The sequence below is a fragment of the Dama dama genome, chromosome 2 (genome assembly GCF_033118175.1).
Source record: "Dama dama isolate Ldn47 chromosome 2, ASM3311817v1, whole genome shotgun sequence".
Lineage (NCBI taxonomy): Eukaryota > Metazoa > Chordata > Mammalia > Artiodactyla > Cervidae > Dama > Dama dama.
In genome coordinates this window covers 24672240-24682765 of record NC_083682.1, presented here as the reverse complement: position 1 = coordinate 24682765, position 10526 = coordinate 24672240, and the positions used below count along the sequence as shown (strand labels likewise).

Sequence of the window (10526 nt, the reverse complement as noted above, 5' to 3'; positions counted from 1 at the left end):
GCACAGAACCACTGCTTATGTTCAGTTGGCAAATAATGTTTTTTACATCTATGTATAGGGTGTTACCTATGTGAACTGTAGAGTACCAGTTATGATTAGCACTATAATCAAATTATCTCATAATATTTGAGGGCTTAGTATATTAAAATGATTACAGTGGAAATGGTAACAAAACAGTCTAGCCAATCTAATCACACCCTTAATTCTTAATAAAGTCTGGTCATTAGTAAACAGTACTCCTTAAAAAATTCATTGCAGTGCAGCCCAATAACCCAATGGCTCCCATTTATGTAATGAACAAATAACAGCTTTATGACTGTATCTTAATTACCAGAGTAGTCACTGTTCAAGCTTTATTTAGTTGGTGTAACACTTAGTTGGCTGCATTATTTATGTAATTTTTCCCTTTTACGTTACAAGGCAGTGTACACTATCCTGATTCATACAGTACGTAAGATTCTTTAGAACAGTTATGCACGTGGCATGCAATACTGGATTTATACACTGGATCCCAGGATGTGATTCACTGGAGGGAAAAAGTTGGACTAGGCACCTTGGCTAAAGGAATCAGAGGTTATGTAACATAGTAAATACACATCTGGTTTGAAGGGCAACTGCAGCATCTGCAACATGGGCAGTGGTACCTCTTGAGGAAGTTGAATTATTTGACAAACCAATTTAGGACCACACAAGGTAAGTGCCATCCAGCATCAGGATACAGTTGCAAGGTTTTATGAACCATTCCTATTTCTAACATTAGGAAGTTGATTTTTTCCTAGGCTGTCTTAACATTACTGTTTTAATCACAGATCAGATATAAAGGACAATATGAGTTACAACCTCCAACTAAAATCCTGTGTAGCCTAGACAGTGAAGTGATACAACAATAGAAGACTTTAAAACTGCAGTTCTTTCTGGATCCCCCAAAGTGTATCTGCACTCTTCTTCAAACAGGCTTCTTCCTCATGAGTCAGAGTCACTTTCACAACGTCTGAGATTCCATTCTGTCCCAAGATGCAAGGAACACTAAGAAAGACATCTTCTTTTATTCCATAGAGACCCTGAGGATGAAATGAAAAATATTTTATGTTTTTTCTATGCATTCTGGGATCTCCCAAGACTTTCTATTCTCTACAATCATGAAGCTTACTTAATACAACTTGGCAAGTAGAATTTCTTCCTAGATTTTCAGTTAGGATGTAATGAAAAGGGTAAAAGAAAGTCATTAAAATAGCAGCAAGACTTCCATTCTAAAAGAAAATCTACATTATTGCTATTATCCCTCATACTTTCCAATTTTTATTGTCTGACACTTTGGTAACTTTGAGTGTGATTTCTATTTTACCCCAAAGGAGAAAAATTTGTGTCTTTTATAGTCTTCCACTCATCTCAACAAGATTGAATCAAGTTTTTCAGTCAACAGGTTATTATTATGTGCTAATAACCACAGTACTAACCACAGTAATCCTAAAGCTCAACCATGTCTTTTCAAAAAAGAAAGCTGCAGGTGCACTAATTTATTTCACTCAAATCAATGATCGAGGACTTACCTTAATCTAATTGCTTTCTGAAATGAGTTTAAAAAAACAAAACAAAACAGGAAATAATGGCATTCAAGTACATTTTACTACATAGACCTACCTTAATCATGGTGGAAATCGGATGCACCCGCCTAAGATTCTTCATTATACTTTCTGCCAAATCGGCCACTGACAGTCCAATGGCCCAGGATGTGTAGCCTTTCAGTTTGATCACCTCATAAGCACTGTAGGATAGCGAAGGACAGGAAAAGGTAGGGTAGGAGGAAGGAAGAAAAAGCTTTCACTGAACATATGCTTTATGAGAAATCACTGATATAATAAATAATACTATATAAATACTAAAGTTGCATTATATACCTAAGTGTAACCCTTGCACATGTATGCCAGGATATTATGTATGGGAATGTTCAAGAACCTGGCAACAACACCAGTGCCCTTCAACAGGAGGATGGATAAATTTACATAGCTGTCAAAACAAACAACTATGGCTCAGGCAACAAAATAGATGATTCTTATAAATGCAATACTAAATTTAGAAAAGCAGATCCAAGATTACATATTGCATGCTTGATTTGGGATTATCTCAAGAGTGTGTATGTGGGGGTGGGGGTTAGGGGTAAGTGCGAAGAGCACAGAATCCACTCATTTCCAAGCACCAGCAGACTAATAATTCCAACTCAACAAACACTACAGTTAGTTGACAGCAACCATCAACATTACTTGGGTTGGATGATGGGTTCACAGGTTTTAACAAATACAAATCAGAGGGCCTTGCTTAGACCAATCATGATTCATTCTTCAATTCCAAAGACCTGAGGTCTACACATGGCTACCTTATTTGAAGTAAATAATGCCAGTAATTTGCAAGTTTCCCTATTTGAACAATTTCTAACAGTTATTTTGTGTACCATGATGAATTTGTATCTTGCTTAAAACTTTATAATCATCTGCGTAAACAAGCAGCTAATTGTGTTTCTATTCATAGATTATTGTAAGAACTTAGATTAAAAAATTCTTATTCCTAACTAAATCAATGATACATGCTTTTGAAGTAAAGACTGAATCTCAAATCAGGTGGACTTGTTTTATATCTGAGTTTACAAATACAGGAAGAGTTATCATACTATAAATTGAGAATTGTGGCAAATAAAAGTAGACTGTAACATTAATACATGCCTGCAATATCTAATACCGTTACCTGTTTTATAGTATGAGTTTTAACAAGCTTTAGAAAACAAGTTTTCTGACAGTTACCAAATGCAAAGGTTATTAAACTTTTAGCCTTTTTTCTTTCTGGCCACGTGCGAGGCTTGCCAGATCTCAGTTCCTCAACCAGGGATGAACTCACAAGCTCGGCAGTGAAAGCTCAAGTCCTAACCACTGGACAACCAGGGAATTTCCAAAACTTTTAATTTCTTAAATAAAAATAATAAATTTTAACCTTCTGTGTTACAGACTATGAGAGCTATTACCTGTCAACCACCTGTTTGTGAACCGCTTTCCACTGTTCCTTATCTGCATCAGTGCCTAACTCAGGGTGTAAATTCTTCAGGGAGACACCAGCAACATTCACTCCACTCCATACAGGCACTGAATAAAATAGTACAGAATATATTTACTCCCAAGCACTACCCAGCTGACCAGCAATTCTGACCCATTCTCCAAAAATTGTTGTCTTATCTGAGGAAGATTATCCCCTTTTGGTAGGTGGTCAAGACTACCAATACTCTTAGATTTTCACTGATTAAATTATGTAAAGCTAAGAATTTTCATTGTATGCTAATCTGCTTTTTTCTAATGTGAAATATAGAGACAGGATATTATGAGATCATAAGAGGAATTTTCTTGCCATAAGGAACCAAGAACTCTGCACAAATTATAACATCTTTCAACTGTGATAATAGATTTTTTCTCATACACTCCATCTGGATTAGCTGTCCTCCTTTTCAGGGACAAGCAGTTTGCCTATAAACAGCTGTGATATTAAGAACTATCATCTTATTTAATAAGTTCATTATAATAAATTCCATTCTTCATCCCTTATACCAAAATATGTCACACAAAAATGACTAAAATCTTAACAATTCTAGCATATAATTATACCAAGAGATAAGATTTCTGGAAACCATCTACCCTAATAAATGGATATCTGATTTAGGCTCTGATTCAGTAACTATATTCCTGTCAATTTTTTTACACAATCTTTGCAAACAATAAAGAAGTCATACTTACCACTAGAGTCGCCATGCTCCCCAAGGATCCACCCATGGCAGCTTAATGGGTGAACTCCCAGCCTCTCCCCCATGAGATAACGGAACCGAGCTGAATCCAGATTGCAACCACTTCCAATAACACGGTTTTTGGGAAAGCCGCTTATCTTCCAAGCCACATAGGTCAAAATATCGACTGTGGAGAAAATATTTAGGCAGAGGTATTATGTGAATTGGGCTTCCCTGGTGACTCAGAAGGTAAAGAATCTGCCGGCAATGCAGAAGACCTGGGTTCGATCCCTGGGTCGGGAAGATCCCCTGGAAAATGGAATGGCTACCTGTTCCAGTATCTTTGCCTGCAGAATTCCATGGACAGAGGAACCTGGCAGGCCCCAGTCCATGGGGCCACAAAAGAGTTGGTCACGATTGAGAGACTAACATTTTCACTATGTGAATCATGAGCTAATGACTGACTACTCAAGATTCATGGCTCTGTATAGATCTTGCTATTTATCACTACCAATCAATATTTCTGTTAATATTTTTAAGCCTCTATATTGTGTATAACAAATACATTAAGTTTTCAAGAAGTGTAGTTTAATGAAAATAAGTTGTGCATCAATAACACATTATTCATAATTATTCCTTATCCAAGATCTTCCTAGGCAAGTTACAAATTTTAAAGTGCCAACTATGTTAAAGCCATTGTTTCTCCTTGATGTTTTAAATTTAACTATTTTACAAAAACACAAATTTACTCTCAGGAGGAAAATGAGAAATATGAGACATATATGGAGATTATGATACATACTATCAGTTTTACTCTAGCTCATCTATTTTTATGCCATTAAAAGTCTCACCTGGATTGGAAACAACAAGCAACTTGCAATTTGGGCTGTATTTTACAATATTAGGAATGATGAATTTAAAGATGTTCACGTTACGCTGGACCAAATTAAGACGGCTCTCTCCCTCTTGCTGACGTGCCCCAGCTGTGATAATAACCAGCCTGGAGTTTGCTGTCACATTATAGTCTAAACAAGAGAGAAACAATAACTAGATTAAGGCTTTTAAGAAAATTCCAGCAAAAATCTGTTCCATTAACCTTTTAAACAGACAGTTCTATCAGTGCTTTGTGTATGTGGCATACACATATATGCCCAGACTCCTTTACTTTTGGAGTTTTATCACTGTGGCCGCTTACATGGAGGAAGACTACATCAACACCTTCCTTGTATTATGTAGTTATACTGTGGCCTTATATAACTATGACTGGGGGGAGCTGAAAGGAATAAAATTTATTTCACACTCATATCAAATGAGACACACACCCCAATTTTTTGCCGCCTGAGCTTAATGTTCACACTTTTCCACACTCCTATTTCTACTTAATTGTGGTCATATCAGCTCAGGGATGGGTTTTTTTTTTTTTAAGCAGAGGCAACTTCACATTTACCAAGCATGTCTTGCTTCTATATATCCTATGGCACAGGATGGTTAATCCTGGGTTGAAGACAATGAAAAGAGTAATCTATCAGATAAATGGTCAATGGTTTCCAAGTGTCAAAACTGACTATTTAGGCCCATGTCTGTTTCCTGGCTGGTGCTTGTAAAGTGTGACAGGGTCAAGCCAAGAATATCTGCTCAACAGGCTCATTTACCCTAGTCTCAACCTTGTGTTAGTGTATGAAAGGAAGTAATAGAAGTAAGTGCATTTAAATATTTGAAGCAATGTGGTAAACTATGAACCTAAGAAGTTTTGCTAGTTATATTATAATTCAGATGTTTTCCACATCATAGACAAACTGGATTTTCATTTAAAAACACTTGTGGAAATTCAAACATTGATATCTATAGATATCAATGCAAAATTGGTTTAAAAGGCTCTTATCCTGTATAAAGAGGAAATCTTTGAAGAACTGATAGGATTTTCAAGCCTGATAAAGAATTAAACCCAACACAGAATGTAATATAAATTTGCCAAAATCAACCTTTGCCAGAGACAATTTTTGGTGTTCTAAGGAAAAGGCTGCCATGTTGGAGATCCATCATCTCTCCCTTCAGTTTATCTTCCATGACATCAACAAGAGCAATTTCATCTGCCAAGTCCTGAAAGACATAAAATTTTAGTTCAATGGAAAATAGCCACTTCCAAATTTTTAGACAACCATGCAAAATTTTCATATTTCTGGTATAGGAGAATTCTGCTACTGTATTATTAGTACGTACCTCAAAGTAGAGGTAGGCTCCCATTAAAAGCTGACTCATAGATGACATATACATAGGAAAAAGAACTGACCCCCTCTCTCATCGGAGCATCCTAGGCAGGAGCTCCACCACCACTGCACAGAAGCAGAACACTGAATTTGCAGTGAGTACCACCCAGTTATGTAAAACTGCTCTATTTAGTCTCTCAAATTCAGTTTTACACGTTGATTTTAGGTTGTTAGTCATTAAATAGATGATATAGATTAGTATTAAGGCCTAAAAAGTGGTATTCTAGATCATTCCCTGGTTACATGTTTTCCATATGTTAACCAACATAAAGTTTTACTTATCGACAGATTTGTGCATTACAACACGTTGGTGAACAATATCCTTTCAGGTGAACCTATAGAAGTTCATAGGGGCATCTCAGACAAGGAGCACCAATAATAGCTTTAATACAAATGGAATGTGGACCATCATAACCAAAGAGATTATAAAAGCCAAGGTGCAGATCTACCCCTAATCAGCTACAGTGTAATAAGTGGTCTGCCAGTTACTCTTAGCCACACCTCAGTTAGGGGGCATCATAGAAAACGACCACAGGTGGTTCACTGGTTTGGGAAAAATAAATGGTATCAATGTCTGATCCAGTGGGGAAGGAATAAAGACTTTGAATAACAAGTGCTCTCTTTTAAGAACACACAGAGCAACCTGCGTGGTTACAAGACCTTTGCAGAGCTCATTTCCACCTTTAGTTCCTTCTCATTTCAGTCCTTTTTGTTCAGAATCCAGAATTCATCACTTCACTCTCTTACTAGTAACTCCAAATCTGAACTTTAAGCTCTCTCAATTTCTTTTTAATATAAACTACGCTTGAATGCTATAAAAAATGTTTTTTATTCATTCACAAATTTTTTCTAATTAAATGTTAGTTTCATAATTGATACCAAAACTACTATCCAAGGAGCGGGGCAGAGGGGATTACCACGGGCAAAAGACTTCCCACATTCAGTTTAATTTTACCATGTATGTGTGTCAATTTCAATTCAAAGTTACTTGTAAATAATTTTAGCTTGCTTAAAGGCATAGACTCTACTTTTTCATTTGTAGGCAACTAACGAGGTTAATAAGGCACAGTGAATTTAGGGAACTGGGTCTCCAACCTAGAAACCTTTAATTTTTGTAGTTTAGATACCCTTTTGGTATAGCATCAGGTTTTAAAAGTTTGTTTCACATAAAGTTCTTTCAATGAGTGCATGAGCTTATATATTTGTATGTACGATGTGATAATGCAATTCTTGGAGAGCAACAGTAGATGGATGGAGTCAAGGTATCCTTAAGGGACTTGCCAAGTGAAAGGCTCTCACTTACCTTCATTAAGATACTGATGGCACAGGCCATGCCAACAGCACCAACCCCAACAACTGTAATCTTATTCTGGGGGACATGTTCTTCCTTAAGAAGATTCTGAATCAGTTGATCCTTGAGAGTTGCCATCTTGGACTTAGAACCTAAAGGAATCTATAAGGGAAAAAACATGCACTGTCACTGGCACCCTTCCGAAAACTGTTCTGAAAAAGCTTCTTTTGCTTCCTTTTGGGATACCTGCCCCTAAAAATCACAAGAAATGACTAAAAGGGGGGAGAAGGGAAGAAACCTACCGACAGACAAAGAAACGAAAGGCCTAATGCCGGGCTCTGGTCTGACTAGGGTCTTGGTGTAAAGTTCCTCACCTTGGCGTGGAAAAATAATATTGAAGTTTGGGTGTAAGTATAGCCTCCTGAAGGCTCACTCATCTTGATTTATTAACTCCAAGCGGAGCTAGCCTTTCTACAAACAAGATCACTATGAGCCGCCGGCCCAACACTTCTGCAGGCACCAGGACGCCTGCCAAGCCCTTAAGGACCACAAGTACTCTACTCCAATCCCCAGGACGTTTGCCAAGCCCCGCAAGGACCACAGGTAGGTGCGTAAAGCGGCTCTAACGTCCTCACAGCACTAGCCAGAACTCGTGGGAGCTCTGCTCATGCGCAGCTCTCGTTTTCGCCTCCCTGTCCCCAACCCCCGCCCCCGAAGAAGCAGTGGCCATCCAGTGGCCAGTGTGCAGGGGCCCGCGGAGTTTACGCCCCGCCCAGACCCGGAAGATTAGCGGCCACCCCTCCCTCGCCCAGGCCCCGCGCCTCATCTTGTGCGCAAGCGCACTTCACAGCGCTGGGGGGAGGCAAAAGTCTTGCGCCTAGGCGCCGCAGGCTACTGAGAGGTGAGCGCTAGCCCCGACAGCCCAGCGCTGGCTTGCGGAGCCCCGCCCGTAAGCGGACCTGATGAGGAAGGCTACTGGTCTGTGGGTCTGCACGAGCTAGGAATCAAGACTTTTTCAGACTGAACTCGTGCTCTGAAGCACACTTGTTCGTGAAGCCCGGCTGGCTGCCTCCCCGGCCTGGCGCGCTGCCAGAACCAGAGTTTAAATCTTGATACCAGGCACCAGGGACTGTTAGCCAACTCACAGGGAGGCACCTCGCGTGGCTTCCGCCGTGATCTTTGTTGCAAAGGCGTGAGGCCTGGTATGAGGAAAATTTGTTACTGCAGGGATAGCTGCAGAGACCTGAAGCCTGGACCCCTAAAGTTCATCAATAAAGTTCCTTTTGGTGAAAGCCTCGATTTCCAGAGCCGGGAAGGTGGGTGGGGGGGGGGGGGGGGGCGGGCGGTGGAGAGTGGGGGGTAGGGTGGGGTAGGGGTGGTTCTGCGTTCCCTGGAGAGATTTTCATAGACTGCATCCCGAAAGCACTACGTCTAATCTTGACACTGCTCCAAAGGGCAAAAATATCTGAGAGGACTTGCAGGCAGGCAGCCCAGAGTCACCAAGCTGGAATCGAGTCTCTCCTGACAAATCACTGCTATTTCTAGACAGCCCTGAAAGGTTTCTGCAGCCTGGCAGGGGGAAGGGAGTGCTTTCTGCAGACATCTCCTGGTTTCACCAAAACCGAAGCTCTGGGCTCCAGCGCTCCCTTCAGTGTGGGGATACGGGTGGAAGTGGAGCCCTGGAGAAAGAGGGTCTGTCTACCTTCCCCCAACTCTGCCAGGCACTCACTGTGACCTTAGAGATGCCCTAATCGGCCTTAGGTTCCCCGTTTGTTAAAAGGAGATGAAGGTACCAGATGATCCTCCTCTGATTCTACTGAGAGGCGGAAGAGCTGGTACCCTTTCTCCTTCGTATTTGCATGCACCACGTCTACTTCAGCGACCGATACAGCGGCAGCTGCTTAACAAAAGTAACTTGCGCCAAGAGCTCCCTCTCCTCTGCAGGCAGCTGCTGCCCCAAGGAGCCCACCTCCCGAGAGTGCCAGGATTAAAATGTGACCCGAGCGCATCCAGCGGCTTTCCGGCTTCCGGGAACCCGCCCCAGACTGCTGAGGCTTTTTCGGTTCCGTGGACTCCGGCAACCCGACTTCGAGCTCCGTGCGGCTTGCTCATTTCTAGCCGGGAGGTGTACTCCACCCTCCTCCCCAACCAGGCGTCTCCCATTCCGTCTGCATCTACCCGGACCATCGACCCCAGGTTAGGTGCGCGACCACCTCCTTGGTTCCCCAGCCCGGCCAGAGGCCACTGTGCCCACTTAGAGCAGCAGCAGGGTTCGGCCGGCCCCCGAGACCATTTGGTAGTGTGACCGCCCAGGTCTCAGGACTATGCCCTTTGGAAGCAGCGCCTACACCACCCAAGAGCGGGCCCCCCCCCCCCCACCCCCATGGACAGCGCCTGGGCCAGTGAAGCCTAAAGCGATCGCCCTTGCCCTCGAGCGCAGAGCGCGCCCGGCCGGACCGTACCGGTAGTGACCGTCGAACAGGCGGGCGTCGGAGGCGCGCGGCGTGGGATCCGGACTTGGCGGCAGCGGCTCCGGTACTCAGTGGGGCGCGGGAGGGGCCTTAAATGGAACCGCGAGGCTGACGTCAAGGGGGAGCCGGGCGGACGTGCAAGAACCCACGTGTGCTCTGGGCTGGGGGCGGGCTCCCAGCCGGGCGGGGCGGTGAAGATGCCCCGGCGACGCGCGCAGGCGGAGGACCCGCAGGCGGTCCGACCCACGTGCGCCGAGACTTCAGAAAGACTGCGCAGAGGCATGCTACTTCTGGCACAAAACAGAGCCGTAAGCCGTGATCAAGCCGACCCTCCATTTCCTCTTTCATAAAATGTGGAAGTTACTTTCAAGGAAGGCTCAACTGAATTTTTGCCGCTGTTGCCCACTGCCCAATTTCTAGCACGTAACCGACACACGACAGAATATTTGTTGAAAAAAAGAAAATTCTTAGCACAGTGTCAGTTTACTTAACCCAAGTCGAGTGATTTCCAAAACGCGACCCTGCCCGTCCCCCCACGGCTAAAACTTGCAAGTCTCACAGCTCAAAGTAAAACTTCAGCCTCTTGATTGCATTCCCTGTTGCCCTACAGGTCAAGCACCTGTGTCCCAGCCACGCCCCAGAACAGCCTAGGTTTTATGTTTTTAACATATGTTATTTTTACCTCCAGGCCTTGGTTCACGCTGGTTCCTGGCCGGGCTTCCTCTGCTGTCTCTTTC

At 42.7% G+C, this 10526-nt stretch overlaps 1 protein-coding gene across 1 annotated transcript; it reads right to left on the bottom strand.

Moving 5' to 3' along the window:
• Positions 1-323: 323 nt before the first annotated feature.
• LDHA (lactate dehydrogenase A) lies at positions 324-9897 on the bottom strand. The gene is made up of 8 exons (XM_061167826.1): positions 9781-9897; positions 7331-7480; positions 5743-5860; positions 4612-4785; positions 3774-3947; positions 3014-3131; positions 1642-1765; positions 324-1061 (listed from the first exon to the last, which is right to left on the bottom strand). Exons 2-8 carry the CDS (start codon positions 7454-7456, stop codon positions 897-899), a joined length of 999 nt encoding a protein of 332 aa, XP_061023809.1. The 5' UTR covers positions 7457-7480; positions 9781-9897; the 3' UTR covers positions 324-896.
• Positions 9898-10526: the final 629 nt, after the last annotated feature.

Bases quoted from the DNA above. Each gene is read 5' to 3' on its own strand.
- LDHA (XM_061167826.1), bottom strand. From the start codon at position 7,456: ATGGCAACTCTCAAGGATCAACTGATTCAGAATCTTCTTAAGGAAGAA. The intron at 5,861-7,330 runs GTAAGTGAGAGC...TATGTCTTTCAG, and splicing joins CCATCAGTATCTTAATGAAG to GACTTGGCAGATGAAATTGC. The intron at 1,766-3,013 runs GTAATAGCTCTC...GCTATCCTACAG, and splicing joins CACAAACAGGTGGTTGACAG to TGCTTATGAGGTGATCAAAC.